The sequence below is a fragment of the Seriola dumerili genome, unplaced genomic scaffold, assembly GCF_002260705.1.
Source record: "Seriola dumerili isolate Sdu_G_001 unplaced genomic scaffold, Sdu_1.0 BDQW01000550.1, whole genome shotgun sequence".
Lineage (NCBI taxonomy): Eukaryota > Metazoa > Chordata > Actinopteri > Carangiformes > Carangidae > Seriola > Seriola dumerili.
In genome coordinates, this window is record NW_019174805.1 from 1,939,517 (window position 1) to 1,961,882 (window position 22,366).

At 40.5% G+C, this 22,366-nt stretch overlaps 1 protein-coding gene across 2 annotated transcripts in view; it reads right to left on the reverse strand.

Moving 5' to 3' along the window:
* Positions 1-1,300: 1,300 nt before the first annotated feature.
* The window catches only part of immp2l (inner mitochondrial membrane peptidase subunit 2), a 139,218-nt gene continuing 118,152 nt past the window's right edge, over positions 1,301-22,366 (reverse strand). For both annotated transcript variants that reach the window (XM_022764626.1, XM_022764625.1), the window contains exons 5-6: positions 12,451-12,553; positions 1,301-2,287 (exon numbers count right to left, since the gene is read on the reverse strand). In XM_022764626.1, coding sequence (XP_022620347.1) covers positions 2,162-2,287; positions 12,451-12,553 — 229 coding nt within the window. In that variant the 3' untranslated portion in view covers positions 1,301-2,161. The remainder of the gene's footprint in view (positions 2,288-12,450; positions 12,554-22,366) is intronic.

The window sequence follows — 22,366 nt, forward strand, 5'->3', positions numbered from 1 at the left end:
GATAAGAAGCTAAATCAGAGTAACATTGACCTCTGTCAGAACTCAGGAGATTAAAAAACATAACTACACTCAACACTATGTTGTACGGTTGACTCCATATGTAAAGACCAATCCGGTCTCCTGAAACTAATAATCATATATGACCAATTCACTGTAGCATATGCGTTTTCAAAGGAATGCAATGCTGCCCAGATTTTTTTTATTGATTGTTGTATTAATATAATTATGAAACTTTCTATTGACCATTTTTGCAAAATTGCTAAATTATCTGCAAATCTACCTACAACATGTTCACAATTAGTTTTCCTTCATTATCATATATTTATTGCAACTTACAATACGACTAATACTTTTTTTTACAGTTGTTACTATAGACTGTAAATAAAGATGGACGTAGCCTCTGAGATGTCACCCATAGGTTTCTGAAGGGCAGTTTTTAAGCTCAGAGTGAGCTGCTCCACCGTTGCCATCCTGGTAGTGTCTGACTCCGCCCCCCAACTCCCAGATAATCCAAAAATGAGGTGGGGTGTGTGTGGAGCTGAGACTTCGGTGCATGACGGTTTGTGGCAAACATAGGCTCACCCACCTGTCACTCAAACAGGCCACGCCCTCAATCCTCCATAACTTTAGTCCTTTATAAAATGTAAACAGGTGAGTTATATAAACAGGTGAGTTATATAAACAGGTGTCATGAAGGACGAAATCAGCTCCAGAGACCAAAACAGTTTTTGTACCAGGCTGTAAACAGGCTGTTTATTTCTGCTGTAAAGTTGGACATTTTAACATGGGAGTCTATGGGGACTGACTCACTGTTGGAGCCAGACTCTAGTGGTCGTTAGAGGAACTGCAGGTTTTGGCACTTGTCTGTTGGCTTCATTTTTTAGACTTGGACGTTGCTGCCTTGGTTGTTATGTAGGTTAACGTGGCTGAGGTTAGTGACAGATCCTGGTCTTGGTTTTGTGTCACCTTTTTCAAAATTCATCACAATCTTTTTAGAGACCTTAAAGCGAATAATCAACAATTAGTAAAATATTTGTATTTGCTTTTAGGTGAAGTGTTAGCTGAGAAAAGTGATTCTCCAGATGAGTGTCCGCTGGTCACCAGGCAACAGTTCCCAGTCAGGAAATAGTCAGACACATAACTATCTGTAAAACAGGTGAATTGAAGGGTGTTTTTACATATTATATAATATTTTTCTGTAGGTTTTTCTAGTGCTTCAGGACTAGAAAAACAAGGATGTTATTACATATACAAACATCACTTTTAGACGTCAAGAGAGGGATGGCACATTTTTCAAAAGCAGTGTCATATTATAGTTTATTTAATGTTTCTGTTTAAACACAATTTCCCACAAGCCCAAGAGGTAAAGGTGAGATGCTTGACTGACTGAGGCTGAATGAGTTCAGAGGGAACAACAGAGATCAAAGATAATAAGTTGGATTTTACATGAGAAAAGAGTGTGGGTGGACGTCATGTATAAGGAACAAACAATAAAGATAATTTAAAGTAGGTGCTGGAAAAACTTCATGGAAGCTGTTGTTATATTGAATATGAAAATGAATCCCAAGAGTGTAAATTCTAATATTAAGGTCTAAAGTAGATCTTCTTTTATTTGAGATTATGAACAGGAATATGATTTATCACAAAAACTAATGAAAGAAATCCTCAATGAGAGAAAATGTGGAGTTTCAAAAATCTGTGGCACAGAGGCAGAACAGGGCTGCATCGATTAATCTGCCAATTTATTAATTTTATTTCCTCAATTAATCAATCAAATGTTTGGTTTATAAAATAGCAGATATTATAAATCTTCTGTCAATCATTTAATCAATTAATCAATTAGTCGTTTCAGCTCTCTGTGACATCTGGAAACATCACAGGTTAGAATCCCTGTTCTCTGGTCTGTCCTCGTTTTTACTGCTAATGAAGAAAGCAACAAAACACTTAATCAATACAGAGTCCAATAACTCCCAGAGTGTGAGACGATCTGTTTCCTCCTGAATTTTACATTTGAGAAAAAAGCCAATGTGTAAGAATGTCTTCGTACAGACAGACACAGCTTTGACTGTCTGAACCCTTCAGCTAACAGACGCCTCGTTAGACGACAGATGACATTACCAGAGGTATAGAAATGTGTGTGTGTGTGTGTGTGTGTGTGTGTTCATCCCTCGTCTTCCTCAGTGTCCAGCGGTCCTCGGTTTGGGGGGAGGGACGGTTTGATTTGCTGCCAACGATTCGGTGGCCAGATGATGTGGGAGGCCCGACCGTGAAGCAGCCCCATCGACACCTGGGAAACAAAAAAACAAAACTCAGAGTCAGAAATAGATCATGTCCCGAGGTGATCCCCCCGGATCGATATCAGCCACGATAAACCCGATCTTTACAGTAGTCTGCTGTCTCCAGACGCTCTGCGACAGCTGCAGCCGTCTCTGCACACGAGAGAAAACTGTGTGTGAATGTGAGAAATTATCTCGAGCGAGTGAATCTAGAGTTTTGACACCTGGATTCACAGAGTCGCAGAGTGAGACCTCTTCTCTCTAATGGATCAACACGCCGTCTTCAGAGGCTGCACTCATCCAGTTAAACCTTCATTCAAGTTGTATCAGTAATTTAAGACGATCAGTTTAATAATGTTGAACCAAAACGTCAAGGATTTGCATTAAGTAGGCAATGAAAAACAATTTAGCGGCTACAGCTGTTATTTTAATGTATCAGATACATTTATAATCAGATTAAATATCTTCTTCTATCATGTATTTATGTATTTTTTACTGCTGAGCAACTTTTGCACAAATATTCACTGAGTTAAAGTTCTAATCTGTAACTTTTCTATTATAAAATGTCTAAAAACAACTGGACCTGTGTTCTATATGTTGTTGAGTTGTGTTATTACATCATCTTAAATGTTTCCATCAATTCTCAGACCTAGGGTTAGGGTTAGGGTTAGGGTTAGGGTTAGGGCGTTATATCCCGTATGATCATGTGTCAGTTGTGTTTGTCTGACAGAAGCTCAACATTGACTTTTATCCAGTTTTAAGTCACATTTTTAAGATTAAATTTTTTCACCTCAGTGGTTTAAACTCTCTATTTGAACCAAATGAAGGATTTCAGTCGTCAGACGTCCGGATCTGAAGTTATCAGAGAAACGAGCTGAGGAAACGTTCGACAGCTCAGCTCAGAGACGTCCTGTGTCGGCGAATCTCTGATGAGAAACTGCTTTACGGGTGTTTCGACTGGTTTTTCTCTGTGGATAATTCAACTGTTGGTAAAGAAAAAAACCACCGACACTGAAGGAATCCAAACTAGGAGAAGCTGCTGACGGCAACAACTCCCATGATCCCACGCTGCTTCACAACATCACCAAACGCCGTCTTTTGTTTGTTGTTGTTTTGATTGAGAAACCCCGAGAGGCAGATGTCACATATTGTGCGTTTAATTAGGGTAAATATTAAATGAAATGATTAGTGATTACACTTTGGTGTGGATCCAGGGTTTTTGAGAATGATTTCTCATGAGGGATTCTTTTTAAACACTTATTTTCCTTGAAGTACAAAAAAAAAAAATCCTCCCACATGTATCCCATGATCAGTTTGAATTTTGACGCTGATTTGAATCCACATTCAGATTAAAAGTGTCAGAGAAGAAATGTAATTTCTAGTACAAGTTTAAAATGTACATATTTACTGTATATTAATGTGCAAACTTGTGTTTGTTTTAGTTCCTTAACTTCTGAAATGAATAAAGACTTCCTGACTTAAAGTGACGAGGCCATCTGCCTCAATATGATGAAGAGCTTCACCGCATCCTGAGGAATAATCATTATTATTTGGGAGGATTTAAAGCGGTCTGGTTTACATTCAGACTCATGTCCAGAGACTTGCAGACATCAGCGGCGGAGATAATTAAAGCTGGCGAGGTGACAGCTGAAGATCTGGTCGCTCTCTGTTGTCCGACATCATCCTCGCCGCATCAATTAGAGCTGCTTTGCATAAGGTCGAACGCACATGCCGGCAAATGTCAAACGCTTTTTATGACGCCTGTTATCTCTGAGAAGCTGGCGTCTATATTAAAACACACAGCGCCGACTTCATCTCCATCTTCAGAGTAACCTTTCGACAGCCGGTGCGCTCTGGCTCGTGCCGCCATGCGAGGCTGGCTGCAGACAGATTGATGTGACTTCTTAGGGCGTCCTGGCCGCTCAGGCAGGGTTGTAGTCTGAGCGATACAAAGAGAAAATAAAAAATAAAAAATAAAAAATAAAAACCTCCACCCCCACAACAGCTGCAGGTCGAGATCCAGTTTAATAACATGAAGTAATGAAGCAGCTGCTTAATATTCATTTGGCTGCAGTGGAAGAGCAAGTCAGAGGGCTGTTATCTACGAAGGCGAGACAGTGAGACATCACATCATCATGATAATAAAATATCTAATCTAATTTCATTTTTATTGCATATTTGGTGCAAGTGCTGACAGAGTCCTTTTTATAAACATGTTCCAAACCAGCTCAGGGCAAAGACTCCGGAGCCGCATCTAAAGACTGTAGATGTCTTTATTTCAGTCTCAAGGAATATGATTCAAGTGGTAAAGACATGACGCCTCACTGGCTAATCATCACATGAATGAGGATCAATAAAGTAAATAAGTAAACTGAAGAACATGAAGACAGAGGATGTTTTTTCTTCCCACTTGAATCCCTCTTTAATCCCCCAGGCCCTTCAGCTCTTCCTCTGGTTCACTGGTTCCCACTACGGTTCCTTGGTTCCCTCTGGTGTCTTATCCTTCCTTAGTTTGTTCTTTGGCTCCGTAGTTCTTTTCCTAAATTAGTTTCCTCAGTTCCTTTTCTGTTCTCTCTTTTGTTCCTTGGTCTGTTCTCATCATTTTAGATATTTGTTTTTGGTCTTTGCTTCGTCCATCTCCTTGTTTTCCTTCTTTAATTTATCTTTAGTACCTTCTTCATGGTTCATTGGTTGTGGTACTTGTTTCCTTGGTTCCGTCTGTTTTCATGGTACCTTGGTTTAAGCCTTTTCTTTATTTCTTTAGATCCTTAGCTCCCTCCTTAATCCCCCAGTTTCTTTGGTTCACTGGATCCCACTACGGTTCCTTGGTTTGCTATTTATTTTCTTAGTTCTTTGGTTCCTTCTTTGATTCACTGGTGTCTTATCGTTCCTTAGTTTGTTCTATGTCTCCCTAGTTCTTGTCCTAAGTTAGTTTCTGTAGTTTCTTCAGCCCTTCCTTCCTTTTATTTGTTACTTCATTCTCATAATTTTCCATTCTTGTTTGGTCTTGGCTTCGTCCATCTCCTCGGTTTCCTTCTTGAATTTATCTTTAGTACCTTCTTCATGGTTCATTGGTTTCTTTTTTGATTCAGTGGTTCTGGTACCTTCTGTTTTCATGGTATCTTGGTGTAGGCTCTTTCTTTGGTTCTTTAGATCACCCTTTAATCCCCCAGTTCCTTATTGGTTCATTTTTTTTCAACTCCTTCTGTGATGCACTGGTTCCCAGTGTCATTTCTTGGTTCTTGGGTTTGTTCTTTAGTTCCTTTAATTCCTCCTTAGTTCTTTGTTCCCTCTTCTTTTCCATTTGTTCACTGGTTTGCTCTTCATTTTCTTTGTTCTTTGATTCACTGGTGTCTTATAGTTCCATTACTCTGTTACTCGGTTCCTCGCTTCATCCTTCAGTTCCTACTTCTTCTCTACAGTACTTTCTTTGGTTCTCTGGTTCCTTCCTTCCTTCCTGTGTTCTCTCCCACATTAGGATACGGACATGAAGCTCTGAAAGGCAGAAATCTCTGGCCGAGCTCTGGCTGACTCACTGGTATTGATCAACACCTCCATCAACCCCCCCCCCCCCCCCCCCCCCCCCCCCCCCCCCACAGATGTATTGTGGTCATTTCCTGCTCTGGGCTCAGTAAAAATCTTATTTATTGCACCTTTAAATGCTTTAATAGGCTTTACCTCTGTGAGATCGACTGACACGAAGCTCTGACTGTCTGTTTACTGCAGACAGTTTTCACTTCCCATCAGAAGAAAAAGTTTGTGGAAAGTAAAAAAGTAAGACTCTTCATATAGAGTTTACAGTATATATGGTATTCAGAGGCTGTGGGTGGTTTTTTTGTCTGTTTTGGACTATTTCAGATTGACCCATAGACTGAGTGCATCATTTGTGGGAGCTGATGTGTTTCTGAGTGAAAGGCTGTGGTGGGTGGCAGCGAGAACTGCAGGCCAGATTTAAAAAGAATATATTATTGAAATGAGACCTCCTCGCTGAATGGGATACATCATGAATATATACGCTATTGATTGAGAGGTTTTAGACATATATCCGCCGGTATGAATATCTGGCGGAGATGTTAAACTGTCAGATGTGAGTGCGTGGTGTGACGAGATGTTTTTTCTCCCGTTCAGAGAAACAGAACGACGCTGAAGCCCGACGAGATGCTTCTGCCATTCAGCAATAATAAAGAGATGATGTGATTTGGTGAGGTGCGTGATGGTGATGACTGTTAGGAGGGACGGGAGGTGCTGTCCAATAAAACGACTGCTGGGAGAACAGCAGAGAGATGAGAGGAGACGGAGAGGCCACCACATTTACACCTGGCACAAGTTTACTTCAAATCACATGTACGTGTAGGAAGGTAAAAGTCCAGCAGGCCTGGTGTTGTGTTCACTGTCGACAGAGCCAAATATTCCTGTGGCAGAGCCAAATACGTAGTGACAGAAAAATGGCTGTGAAAATGGTGATGAGCCCTGAGAAGATGGATGCAGCTCTGCAGGTTGATGGAAGATAGCACCTCTGAAATCAACATATTTCTGTGACACAGTCAATGATTTTTACACATACAACTAATCTGCAGCATCAAATTTGTTTGGAGGGAAATGTAATGCTGAGCGGATCCGTTTTCCAGCGACATAAAGAGGAAATGTTTTCAATTAATCTACAGTATCCGGTGAGTCAACAAAATGCTCGTAGCAACTGCAGCGTTATAAACTTTCACATGGATTTGCTCAGAGTCTCACAGCTCCTGGGTTCAGGTTGGAGAAGGTCACGGTCTGGTTTAACACAGAAAAAATCGAGACACATCAGCTGTGCTCCCATTCAGGGGTCGCAGCCCTCGAAGGCTGCATCTGAAGTACGATAGCGTCACGGCGGCACGACTAGATTGTCACATTTTGAAGGCTCCTTCAGTGCCAAAGCTATCCCAAGATTCATTGCATGACGGTAATGAAAGCAGAGAATGCCAACGGGGAGTCCGAGGATTACAGAGGTATTGGGTTTCAGCTGACGGTACAGCCGTTAAAACACCAAGGGCCTGAAAGCCTCCGATTTTTATGTGTTGTCAAGGTTGCTAGGTGACAGGAGCAACAATTTGTGACCTTCACTTCGTCGTAGACCGCTTCCTCTGAAAGACGCGGCCACTGACGTCGGACACAGCTCACGTGTTTATAAGCGTTTAACCGAAATCATCCTTCTCCATAACCTTCGCCAAATTGCTTTGAGTCAGCAGGATTCATATGTCACTTGTTACTGATTGGTTAAAGCAAAATACAATAATAATAATTACAATAATTATAACAATAATAAAAAAGCCAACATGAACACAATGTCAAGCTGAATAAGAATGAAGTGTAATCAAATGGAAACCTGTCATGAACCCAAATAGTGACTATTTTGTGTTGAGACTTTTCATGTTTTTAACTGAGCTTAGACTGGCGCTCGCTGCTTCCAGGAAATAGCTACAGTAGCTCCGACCTTGCACCCCGACGCTCCCACATTCCTCCATCTGCTTTGATTTTTATGTGTTAACAAACCAACTGCCAGCAATCGAAACGGAGGCATTGCAACCTTAAAAGTGTTTCTGCAAACCCGAGTGTTTGACTGGAGACACCAGCTCGTGCACATACTCACACTCATTAACACTTCCTGTACGTACTATTTTATAAAATGTGCAGCATGTCTGACAGAATATATATGCAGCAGGTGGATGAAATAATAGAAACAACTTCCACTAATAATTTTAAAGCTTACGATGCTGACAGGAGGAAACAAAGAGGTTAATGCCTAATTATGTTTATAAACCGTTCGTCTGCAGGCTGATAATTTATGAGATCAACAAGTTTATTATTTTCCTGTCGATAAGCAGAAATCTACCAGTTCTTGTTTATGTAACTGAACCTTCAACCTGTAAATGAATTAAAGCTCCTACACATCCTTCACTCAGCTCAAGTTTTAATTGTGTCAACTGAAGTTGTACAAATCAAAACTGAATCACTCTCTATGAGCTATAATATGAATGCTGTATAAGAATACAGTGGATGGTTGTCTGTGTGTCCCTCTGTCTGGCTGCTGCTGCTGCGGCACACACACAAATGTCTTGGGAGTAAAATGTAAAACCAGAGAAGCTCTGCAGAGCTCTGAATCCATGTGTTCTGGATTTGAGCTCTGGGGGATTTCTTCTGAGCTCCTCGGCTAGATTCTGTTCAGCTGGAGATCCGGGCCTTCTGTCGGGCCTGTAAATGTGCCGTCCATAGCAAACAGCTCCTCAGCTGCTGAAAATTTTATACTGCTCAAGTCGAGAAGAGCAAACTACAAAAGGCACACGGAGAGCAGGAGTCAATACGAGGGTGTTAATGCTCTTTCTGCTGGAGCCGGGAACGCAGAGTTAATGAAATCTTTATGTTTGGAGGAGAAGCAGATGCTACAGCATCTGTTAGGACGGACAAACCAAGTCGACACAAGGATCCAGATCTGTAAACACGCTCGGCCTCGACACCGATTTGGTGTTGGAAATACTCAAAGGCAACACACACACCACCACACAACACACACACACACACACACACACACACACACACACAAACACACACAGACACACAAACACACACAAACACACACACACACAAACACACATACACACAAACACACATACACACATACACACACACACACAAACACACAAACACACACACACAAGAAGCATCATCTGTCACATCAGTTTCCTTCAGGATGCAGTAAATCTCCGCTTCAGCCAAAGGGGGTTGTGGGTAAACCTGGTTCAGCATCAGATTGGACAGATAAAACCCTGACCTATGACATAAAACACACACACACACACACACACACACACACACACACACACACACACACACACGGTTTGGATTTATTTATCCATGGATTTTCACTAGGCTTTTCAGTCCATCTCTTCCATACAAACGTGGTTTTCCATCAGTGGAATCCATCAGTTTTCAGGTTTAATGCTTTGCTCATAGGGTCTTTGACAGTTGTTATTTCGAGGCTTAAGCTCATTTACGTCTTTATTTAAACTTGTCAAACTGATATAAAATAATTAAAGAAAAACAATCAAACATATACACAAAATTAATAAACAATGTAAATATAAGATCAATTAAAGCAGGTACAAAAAGAAGTTAAAAGGTCGGAGATTATGGATCTAAAATGACTAAGAGGGATCAACAAATTCATATTTAATGGTGACTTGCAGGTGGATGGTGCAAAGAAGTCAAAAGCAGATCTTCCAAGCGAGTATGAACTAAATAATGTATGAAGGCAGCTTTCCAATCAGGGCCTTTTAAATAAACAAATACACATGCAACTCATGCCTCTCAGACAGGCGAGGAGCACCCAACCTTGAGAGTTGCATGCCTGAATGTCACTATAATCTAAAATGGAAGCTGCTTCAACTCTGGAGAGATTTTACAGAGGATCGTACAGTCTTCAATGTAAAAAACAATATCATCAGCAGAGAGATTGATATTATATTCAGCTGCAGCAGAAACAATGTTGTATATAAAGAGTAAACAGAAGAGGTCCTATGACTGAACCTTGTGGGACACCTTTTGCAATTTGAACAAATTCAGATTTAACGCTTCCTATTGCTACACATTGCTGTCTGTCCACGAGATAACTCTGGATCCAATTATACACAACTTCATCAAAACCAATATTAAGTTTTTTTGTTTTTTTTTTACGAGTAATGCATGATCAGCTGTATTGAATACCTTTGAAAGGATCAATAAAAAGAGCTGCGCAGTGTTGCTTATTATCCCAAGTTGAACTGTCAGTAACAGTGTTGTGCTTTTCTCTAAAACCAGATTAATGTTTACTTAAAATAGAGAGTGCTGAAATGATTTAAGTTTGTCATTTACTAGAGATTCAAGTATTTTCGCGAGGTACGTCAATTTAGAGAAAGGCCAGTAACTGTTTAGAATAAATGTGGAGTCACATATGCAGCCTTCAAAACTGTGGGAACTGTACCAGATAAGACAGGAAAGTTAAAAATATATGTAATGTAGCTGTCAGCAACTGAATATTTGAAATATAATGCGACTAAGGTGTTGGCCACGCCACTGGAAGAGAGGAGCTGTAGCGTAAAATGAGGCCCTGGCGACGTCTGAGAGTCAGGATCAAGAGTGGGCAGAGGGGGTCCTGGATAAGTTTTCTTCAAAGTGGCTGCCAGCAGCTGGAAAATTCATTAAAAGCAACACAAGTCTCTTTATGATCTGATATCGAGGATCCATCAGCTGAAGTGAGAGGAGGAAATGAGGGTGAAGACTTCCGTTTAAGAGAATTTACAGTTTTGATGGATGTGAATATGAATCGGGAATTAAAAGCAAATTATAATTAACTTTACTCTGCCTTATTGCGGCTGTGCATTTGTTTCTAAAGTACCTGAAAGTCGGCCAGTGACCGGGCTTGCCAGTTCACCTGGAAATAGCCCAGGATTTATTTCTCTCTTTCAGCGAGGATGAGATTTGAGCTGAGAACCAGGGACTTGACCTGTTCTGCACCCTGTTTTTTGTTTTTTTAAAGGGTGCGTGGTTATGGACTTAAAGTGGTCAAGAGCTGAGTCAACATCAGGGATTTCAGCAGTTTCATGAATGTCACTTTCAAAGAAGATCAGACAGGACGGGTTGCTCAACAAAATGTTTACATTCCTGCTCATCACCAGACGATGATCACTAAAACTAGTCTCAAATACTCAAGACTCAAACCAGTTTAAATTAACATAAGAAGAAGTGTGAACTGCAACCACAGTAACTAATCAGTTTCATCTGTGACTGAAGAACAGTGCAGCTAAACAGCCACACCACCTCCCCTTGAATTTCTATCTCCTCTAAAAAGGCAACCTCTCATGAAAATGTATCAGTGGATTCACTGTGAGAAGACGGGGTGAGCATCCCTCACGATCGTCATTAACTGAGGCTTTAACAGCAAAATATGTTTGACTCTTAGACAACAGCTTTTGCCTTCTTGGCTTTTATATGTCACCAAACTGTCCTCCATATAAATGAAAGAATTAAAACCTTAAAGGTCCCATACAATCTAAAGGCAGATGTCCATGTGTAGTGTGATTATAGATCAGCTCTAGCTTCTATATTAATACTGTGAAAGTATCAAAGCCTCAGTCCACAGAGAAATGCACACAGCCTGTATTCAGAAACTGAGCCTTAAAACCAGCCGTCAGGACTTCTGGAACTTTGTGATGTCACAACAAAGCAGTCACCAAGCCCCGCCCACCTGGACCCACCATCCAAACCTTGCAGGATTTGGTTTCTCTGAGTGTTTTTACCTGAAATCTGCTATATTTATATTGGATCACTCAGAAAACAGTCAGCCAATCAGAAGAGAGGCTCAGAGCCTCCTCTCTTCTGATTGGCTCACCGAACTGTTGTTACTAGAGCTCCAGAGAGAAGCCTGAGAGAGGAGATACACTGAGATGGTTTTTATATCTTCTAATGGATCAACACTTCAAATAAAACACAGAAGAAGAAGAAAACATGGAGCTATCATATTAAGATAATGTTTTAATGTATGTAATAAAGCAGTGGGTTTTTGTGTATTGGGTATGTTTTGGACAAAACCTTAAATCCATGAGTTAAAGCTACAGTATATATATTTATATATATATGTATTTTTTTTTTATATATATATATCTGAGATAAGCTCCAGAACATATCTAACATAACGTGGAGAGGTGCTGTCAGAGGCTTCTGTGACTCAGTCTCATTGAACAGCTCTGGCAGCAGTGCAGAGATTTTCCCTCCCGGGAGCTGACAATGGTCGATCAATACGTGAACTCGCTTCAGGTCTGTACTGCTCCTCCCGCACCGAGGCTTTCAGCTGGAGGACGTCGCTACTGACGCCAACTCACAGGCTAGTGAGCTCCAGACTCCTGCATCAGAGGAGACGGCGAACGCGACGAGGATGTAGGTGAAGGGCTTAGCAGAGCGTAACGAGGAGGGGGGCAGGCTAGGAGAGGTCTCATGTTAGCGCTAGCTTCATTTCCATTTTTTATTGTTGTGTAACTCTGCAGTAGCTCTGTGTCTGTTAGGCAGCCTAATGTGATCAATCTGTACATTACATTTATGAATTAATGTATTGACTGGTTGGTTGGACCCATATTGTGCAAAGGGCGGTGGGTTCAGTTCTTACCGGTCCGAAGCTGTTGCTGTCCAGACTGTGTCCGTGATGATCCCCCTCGATCCAGAAGTGACCGTCAGGAACTCGAACGAACCGGTTCTTGTAGCCCAGAGTCCTGAAGAGATGGAGACGGAAAGAAGAAAGTAAAAGGAAAGAAATGTAAGTGTTTGCAATAGATTCTTTCTGGGCAGAGAAACCTGATGATGTTAGAACAGCTGGGAGTTTTTGTTAAAGATCCCTAATTTCCTTTTTGTGCCATCGGCAAAGCCGAATCCCAGAATTCAACAATGAGCAGTACCGAGTTTCACAATATCAATAATAACTCATGCTAGAAAGTTCTGAGAAGCTTTTGCTAGAAAATACATAAATAAAAACACAAGCACAAACATTTATTTCAGGTACATTAGAATTACACATGAATGCATTTATAATTATAATCCAACTATATAATTCTGCACTTCTTTTACTTTTAAAACTTAAGGACCTCCTCAAGAGGTGGCCAATAGGGAGACTCCTACTCAGCCATGTGGCATTCGGCAGACCAATGGTGAAACTATGATCACTCAGTCAGTCAGCGACATTCGTGATTATGGTGATAATGTTGTAATTGAATAGTGTTTAAACAAAGTGGTCAGCGGTGTGTCAGGATACTACTATATTTGATCAGAAATATCTAAACTAAATGCACCGTGGTCAACGTCATCATAACGTTGATCATTAACGTTTAAAATAAATGTAATGTAGGTTTATCTGGTGTTTTCAGTTTTCAGAAGTTTGAACTGAAATCAATCACATAAGAACCTTTAACTTTCCCCATTATGTTTTTAATATTAACAGCTTCTGCAAAGCAAACAGCAGCAGGAGAGAAAATGTGAGAGTGACCTTCAGTGAGAGACAGATGTTTAGTTTCCAGATGGGATGAATAATTGCTTCATTACCACTGACAAGAGAAAGAAAAGACCAAAATTCAGGGGAAAAAATTGTGGGTTGAGGTCCTTTGTTGATGGAAGATCAAATCTCCGGCACAATTATCGCTTTCATTTCATTATCATTAATCATCAGCCTCTAAAATCATCCCTCCGGCGTCACTTCCCGTCACTGCCTTATCACTCAAACAAAGATCTGATCCGCGGACACAATGAGACTAATAAGGGTGGAGGAAGAGGAGGAGGTGGTGGTGGTGGCGTTCATCTCATCCTTCCTCAATCAGGTTGTCATGTTTATGAGGAGAAGCACCAGCGCCCTTCATCTTCCCTCTGGACTGTTATGGGCCTGTCCCGGCTCTGATTTATCACTTAGCAACGGGAACATTGTGAATTATAACTTCAGTGACTTTTTAAATGGAAATTTGTCGGCGGTTCCTCGTGCCGCTCCGGGAGGCCGGCTGACTGAGGAGGCGCTTGGATACATAAATATTGATTCTGAGCTGAATTTACTGACTCACAAAAAATAGAAAACAAAACAAAAACAAGCTTGAACCTTTTTGTAGGAATAAAAAAAAGGTCTATATGAGTCTATATGACACAAATTCTCTGCTGCACCACAGCAGAAACGAGTGTGAATCCATATGCAAATGTAATATATGTACATGTACTGAATTTCCAATATACAGTACGTTTTTATTTTATATGTACATATATGTAAAATTATATATGAAACCTATTAGAAATTGGAACAATTTCATATATTGTAATATATATCTAGCCTATACGAATATATACATTTATGTATGTATTTCTATATTGTTTTTATTTCTGCAACAGTAAAGTCCAAAAGTCTGAGACAGTAAGAAAAACATATATAAACACACATACATTTTTTAACATGTATGTCATTTTAATAAACTTGTATAAATAAATTAAATATATCATGTTAACACATAATTTTTTTTTGACATAGAAAACATAAGCGTCCTATGTAAAAATTAATCACATAGATATTTTTTTTATATATATACACATATACAAATTTTACTATTTCATATATATTAGAAACTTATATGTTCATATATCCAGAGGATGTATATAGATTAATGAGTAGTAAGCATTAACTTGATCTTGCTGAAGAGTGAGCCTGCATCAGTGTATGAAAACTGTTCTATAACTTGTTTATAATGATTTATAAAGTGTTAACAGTCATTTAATAACTAATTATAAGCCATTTATAAATCCTTTATAAGGGTAGAGGGTAAATTGGCCCAGAAGCAAGAACAATGGACTTCTCTGTATTTAGTCTTTTTTTTAACCAGGTTCATTGTGTTCAAGTGAAGAATGAACCGGAGGGAAAATCATCAGCCTGTGGCTTTTAAAATTCATCCTGGCAGTTATTTTGTGATGAAGAGCTGTAATTGTTTCTGATGAACATTTTCTCCATTAACCTGCCTCACATACGTCTACCTTAATTAGCAATTTTTCTTTCTCCGTGTGGCAGAATTCCTTTCAGAGCTCGGCGAGGAGATGTGACCTTGATGTTATCTCCACTGTGAAATTAGCAGAAGCAGCGACGGATCTGCCCCAGTCTCTCCCTCAGTCCGTCTCTTACTGGCGTATGTCGGATGCCTCTGAGCAGAATTTGAAAAAGCTTTCAAAAAATGATGCATCTTAATAATCGCAATTTAGTGCTTGGGAGAAATTATATATCTGGGTGCTGCATTACAGCACTTCAAACTCCACTGACTGAGTCCCGTACGAGCCACAGAGCCTCAGTTAAAGTGCAGTCGCAGTTTCTGAAATGAATTTGCTCCGTGTCACTTTGACCTGGCAAGTGGTGAGCTCGTATCAGAAAATGGCCAAGAGTGATCTGCACTTCTGGGTACATTCAAAATGGACTGATGCTGAAATCTCATAAATCCATATTTGTGTAACTGCAGGACAAAAATCATCCAAGCAGCAAAGTGGACCAGACAGAAGGTGAGGACAGAGGAGTTCCTCAGGTTTTCTGAGGTAGAACAAATACAAGTTTTATAAGTAGAACAATTATGTTAAAAGCCTTTAATAATGACAGGCATGATAATGGTGAACAGTGTGGACTAGATTCAACCTCACAATTATTTCATCAGGGTGGAAATAATACATGTCACATGGAAGTGTTTTTCTACATGTGAAGCTGAGTACGAAATCTGAAGTGATTAAACTAACGAGGATATTTTTTACACAGTTGATGGATTAAAAATGGAGGAAATTACCTTCCTGAGTTGGAGGAGCTGATGCAGCTGTTTAGGTTGTTGTTAAATTGAAAAGATAATTCTTTTATCATTACATTTTCTTCTTAAATGGACATTAAAAACATGAAGTGCCTCTGCAGTTTCTGTGATCATCTCTGTGCTCAAACAGCTAAAACAAACACAGCATCAGACTGATTAATGAAGAGAAAACTAAAAGTCTCATTACTGGACCTGGACACAGTGACAGATCAACTGTGGTACTGCAACTAAAGAAAGCAAGACAGCAGATAGCTGCTTCAAGATATCAATGCGCCAATAATGTGCCTGAACACACCTCTTTAAGACCAACACGCCCACGGGCGCACAGATAGGCGTGAGTGAATTTGAAACATGGGTGCTGGACCGGAAAATAAATAAAGTAAATAAAGTAAAACTGCTTTGCACAGGGTGTAAGATGAAGCCCTGATTCTGTACAAAGTATTATCTGAATAATCGTAAAATAAGGTAAAAATTGTAATAACAGTGAGGCTGGCATCACACTAGCTGCACAGCGTGTGCGTGGCGGCTGCGGAACGTCTTGGTTTTTAATGCTGCGTCGCGTGACCTATAGATTCTGCGTCTCGCCTATTTTTCACACATGACGCATCTTCTGGCAAAAATAGACAGAGAAAAGACCTGTTGATGTCATACTGACATTGCACCAGCAACATCACATAATATTATATTACAAAATATTACATAAAACTGACTCCTTCCACTACAGTTTCTATGTCTAGATAGATATATACTTTATTTATGCCCTAGGGAAAAGTCATATGTCCATTAGCTCATTGGTGATAATAATAATAACAGTTAATAATAAATAAACAATAATAATTAGATTAGTCCACTTCCTTTGGCTGAGTTGTTGTATAGCCTGATGACAGTGGGAACCTCTCTGAATCTCAACATGACACTGACATGAACAAATATAAATATTTATAATAATGTTTTTAACCACTGTAGCAGCTGCATGTGACAGAGACATTTTAGTGACATTTTCTATCAAAAATAAATCAAAAATTAATTAATAATGAAAAGAAAATCCAAAAGTGGAGTAACCTGTAAAATCTATGTAAAGAGATAGAGCTGGTGGTATCAGCAATGCAACAGAGACACACATGCAACGAATGCAGTTTGTTCCTGGCTTTGCACTTAAAGGCAGAAGTGTCACTTAAATTTAATTTGAATCAAACTTTATTTATTCCGATGATCTTTTAACTGCAAAAACAACCAGGATGAGGCCCTGTAAGGTGAATCCAGTCACTCTTCTGCTTCTGAAAGTCTTCATTGTCTCCACGGACTAATCTGAGTCAGACAGTCAACAGACACACTCATACGTACCAAAATAACACAAGGACACGCAGTGATGTCACAGACGCTTCAAAAACCCTCCAGATGCGACAAATTGTCTCGTTATTGCGGCCTGAACACGAGTGTTTGTTCTGAATCTGGGCCACTTCTGAACAAGAGGTTGGAGCGCGTCACCGAGACAAGGAGGGGGACGTCTCACTGAGTGGAGTTAAACATGGTTCTCCTGAACACATACACACACACACACACACACACACACACACACACACACACACACACACACGTCCTTCCATGGGTGTTATCAGCAGCCGAGGTTGAGAGGAGTGTAATGAGGCGGCGGTCGACAGCGGCTGACAGCACCACACGCCAGATTAAGACGAGTAACGACATAATGTGTTTGGACTGAAGCTGTCAATAGCTCAGCGTTAAGTCCTGACAGGGCGACGGCGTGTTTGAACTACGGTTTCTGACATTACCTGACACACAGCTCAGTTTAATTGGAGGGAAATATGTGGGCTGAGTACGTGGAACATACAGGTGACTGGATTTCATCATGTATGAATCCCTGAACACACGTGCACAGACGTGATGTACAGTACGAGGTCAGAAGTTCAGCTGCGTCTGGAATCACTAAGATGTACTAATGCTGTTTATTAGTGCTTAATTAATTAATTCGTCAACAGAAAATAACTCAACAGTTGTTTTGATAGTTGATTAATTAAAATTAAAGTTATTTATCAAGTAAAAGTTTTGATCATTTGTTTTTAAATGTGCTGCTTCTTCTGGTTCATACCATCGTAACTTAGGTGCAATGGAGCTTTGCGCTAAATACTAACATTAGCGTGCTAACATGCCCGCAATAACAAATCGCTCTTTTCGAACCTGTAATGCTGGAACTTCCCCTAACCCTGAACTTGTGAGACTGAGCGGCTGTGTCCCAGGAAGTAGAACGGGTCGTCCACTAATCAGAAGGTTGTTGGTTTAATTCACGGTAATGCAGCGTTTGTGTAGCTCTGCCCTGTAACGTTACATGATTCTGAAAATACCAACACAACCCAGCGGTACAGGTCAAAGAACATCTGCCTGGTTCCACCATCTGGGTTGATACCGTCTTGTGTGCAGGGATGGTGATGATGCTAGACCACATTCCTGCAGCATTAGTGAGCAGCTGCATTCTGGGAGATAACCATGGCCAGGACCAAGACCTGGGTGGCGTACTGAGTCAGGTTACACGTGATTTTTCTTAGGTTTATTATCTTATATTCTTATGTAATTAAAATATAAACATAGTCCCCATACTGTGCAAACAGCAACACACACGCTGGAGAATATCCTGTTTATTGAAACACATTCGCCTGCTGTCTTTATCTAAAGTCATTTCCTGCTTTATTAATTTCCATGTTGCAAACCAGCCGCGTCAAACAAGAGAGCAGACTTCAGAGATAAAACAAAGCTATCAAGTCATAAAACAACCGCTTGACACCAACATCCATTTACAGATGAGTCAGAGTCGGAGGGTCAGTGAAGGAGGCTGTGGGGTTCAGACAGGTGCAGGTGGAGCCGCCTCCACATCCTGCAGCAATGAAAGACAAATGTGTCGCAATTTTTCTGCCTGTGAGAAGACGGCAGATTGAGTTTTGTTCTGAGCAGACTGCCAGGTTCGTCAATTTTGATAAATTGCCAACATTATCTGCGTGCTGCGTTCACTGGTCCGACTGCACATTAAGTTCACTGCTAAAATAGTGACGGAGCCCCGTCTTCAGTTCGCCATGTGTGACATTTCAGTGAGGAGCAGGAGCGACTGTTTGCTGCTGCTGGAGGGAAACCGGTGTTAAGGTTTAACGGACTAATGACCTTTATTTCTGCATCACCATCAGTTCACTGCTGATGCTCCTTCACCACTTAGTTTCCTGTGGCCCGACAGCGACGACGGGAGACGAGCCTGCGAGGCTGTCCCCTCTCTGTGGCCGGATTATCACCTCCGCTGTGATTTATGTCGACCTGGCCCGTTTGAGACAACACCAGCCGACAGCCAGCGTCGTCAGCGCCGCCTCTCCGCCGGGGGAACCCATCACAGGCCTGTTAATTATTCATCCCCTCCCCAGATGGTGACCTGTAATTTACACGGTGGCACCAACACAAACAGCTGCCGGGATGAATCACATGTCGACGGCGTGTTATGATACTGAGAGCGCTCTGATGCCCTGCCACTTCCTCTCAGCCTCCGTGGCGCTGCTGCAGGGTCCGACTGGAGCTGGTGTGTTTACTGGTTCACTGTGTGTGTGTGTGTGTGTGTGTGTGTCACAGCGACTGTGTTCCCTTCGTGTCACTTCGCTGGATGATCTGTTGTGATGCATCATGTGCATGATGTTAACATCTGCACACATCTGCAGAGGACACGTCCTCAGGGAGTTTACAGACCTGAGGTGCAGATTAGCATTATTATTTTTTAAGTTAAATATAAGATAATTCTTTTTTCTCAGTGTCATTAAATGTGACGTTTTTCAGCCCAAGAAATAATGATAGTAAATTAATTTATAAACAATTTTCCTCCTGTGTGTTTTAATCTTTGAGAATGAACAAAACTCTTTATTACGGAGGCCGAGAATTATTTTCAGGTTTCCTTTTAATACTCAACTTTTATTTATTTTTATTCTCTTCCAAACATTTCCTGTCTTTTAGCATTTTATTATTTCATCTTTACATATTTGTCTTTAATCTTACTTTTCATTTATGGTTTGATTCACTGTAACGCATGTCCTATGTTTTAATATCTTATCATTTTATCTTTATTATTCTGTCTTTATCTTTGCTTTCCAGTCCTCAGTGTTTCCTCAGTGCAAAGTATGTGTGAAATAAAGTCTGATTGATTGTTTGATTGATTGATTGATTGATCCCGAGACAATACTGTGGACGGGATTCTTAAACTGCTGCAGTTGTCTGAGTCACCACCTGATCATTTTGAAGACACGTGAAAAGAAGCCGTAAAGTTTCCTGTTAATTTGGATCGTTTATAATTCTATTACTTTGTTAATGATTCAGTTTATGAAGTACGGAAGCCCAGGAAGGCCAAACTCACAAATATGTTTTTATCCCGTTATCTCAAGACCTCAAACATTAACGGGTACGAAAGAAATCACACACATGTATCTCATAACATGGAGGAATAAAACCAAACTATCTCCATGGTTACACACGACTAGACGAAAGTGAGATTTTTTTGATTTGTAAATTTGGTGAATGGAGCCTTTAACTCTTCTGTTAGCTCTGATGCTTGTCACAAACTCCCACAATGGAAGTGATGAATCAAATGTTGATGATATTTGCCGTAAGTTAACCGGGACGCGTCGGACTGTTTGTCACGTGTCGTGATCTCAGGTGAAAGGAAGGAGTGACGGAAACCAGTGAGGCGGCGGCGTTTTTAATTGTGCTGCTTGTCTCTGCCGCCTTCAGCTTCAGGAGAGATGACAGCTCGTCAAGATGATTGACAGGTGCGGGTCCACGATGATGTGAAGACAGGACCAAGAATAGTCCGGCTGTCTCAAGACACAGACTCAGATAAAGACTGATTCAGCAGTGAGTCACACACACAAGAAAACTGTTGTTACTCTTCTTCTTTGAGTTGAACAATGTCGTAGTTTCGCCCGTGCACTGATTTCACAGCTGGAGTTTCTTCTTTCTTTCTTCTGTGAAATAAAAGCAGCAGCTGTGATGTCACCAACTGGGGTGTGGCCAAAGGGGAACGTCTTTGTAGGTTTCATTTATAGTGTGTCATTAAAGAACAAAGCAAAACACATCCCATGATTCTGATGAGTGATGAAGTCCTCTAAAGTCATTCTGGAAAATGGTTAAAACCAGCCGTCAGGACTTCTGGAACTTTGTGATGTCACAACAAAGCAGTCACCAAGCCCCGCCCACCTGGACCCACCATCCAAACCTTTACAGGATTTGGTTTCTCTGAGTGTTTTTACCTGAAATCTGCTATATTTTTATTGGATCAGTCAGAAAACAGTCAGCCAATCAGAAGAGAGGCTCAGAGCCTCCTCTCTTCTGATTGGCTCACCGACCTGTTGTTACTAGAGCTCCAGAGAGAAGCCTGAGAGAGGAGATGTGAAACTACACTGAGATGGTTTTTGGTTCTTAAAACCACAAATATATCTTCTTATGGATCAACACTTCAAAATAAAAGACTGTCCCACAGTTCTGTTTACAAACTAAAAAAGCAGCAGCTTAGAAACTGAACTGAATGTTCTGCCTTTCAAACCTCAGCAGCATCTACACACTTCATGTGTGTCTATGTGTGTGTGTCGTTATATACATGAAACTATGGCAGGGCAGATTAAATTTAACATTAGTTCAATGCTACAAATAATGATAATAAGTTACTACGTTAATGGGAAAACAAGCCAAATATCGCCTTGACATTTTCAAAGACATGAGCTCTCAGCCATCGCTCTGATGATCGTCCATCACTGAGGTCATCGTCCGTCGGTACAACCCTCTCCTCAGTCCACACACATCAGGTCAGATCAGAAAGGAGGAGAGGACGACAATAACAAACATGTTATCATTTAGTTTGTCGGACTTGTTGGTAAAAACTTAACAGGAAGCTGTAATCTATTGTCACACAGCGTTCTCTGATATCAGTGATTAACAAAGAACACGACCGGCTTCAGAAGTGACGAGCAGCGAACACAACAAACCGGCGAGAGGGGGATTAAAGGCAGACAACAGGCACTGGTGTTTGTTTTATCCTCCTACTGTATTTTAATTAGCTGACTGTGATGTTAGAGTTTAAAAACAAGAACATCAGTCAATAATTGTTGCTTCTGTTCTTCATCCTTAGAGATTTAAGGGTTTAAGAACTTAATTTTAAATTTATTAACGTGGTCTGTCCTATGATTTTGCAAATTACGGGGAAATATGAGACATTAAATGTGGAGATTTAAAGAGATTGAAACTGTTTTTATTACTAATATATTGATAGTTCACATTCTGCACAATCTTTTTTGTGGGAAAATACAATGTATGTGTAACATAATAAGAGATTTTAAAGTTGATCTGGCCCCAGCAGATTTTCACTCAAACAAGAGCTCAATTTCTCCTCTGTGGAGAAGTTAAATCTCCTTCAAAAAAAGGGGTCAGGGTTGACCCTTGAGGCAGCTTTTGTTTTGTGTTTTCTAAATGTTTGGCTGATGACTCACTCTTAAAAAACATTTGAGAATAAGGTGCTGCTGAAAGCTGCGACTTCAGAGGCTCAAATTTGGCCTTGAAGTCTTTTACAAGTTCAACACAGAGCAAAGTTTGAACTGAAATGTATTTTTGGAAACACTGATGCGGTCAGAGCCCTGAGAGGTCGACGCAACGCAACTTCAGGAAAACAAATACACAAACAATCTTCATCAATCTGAC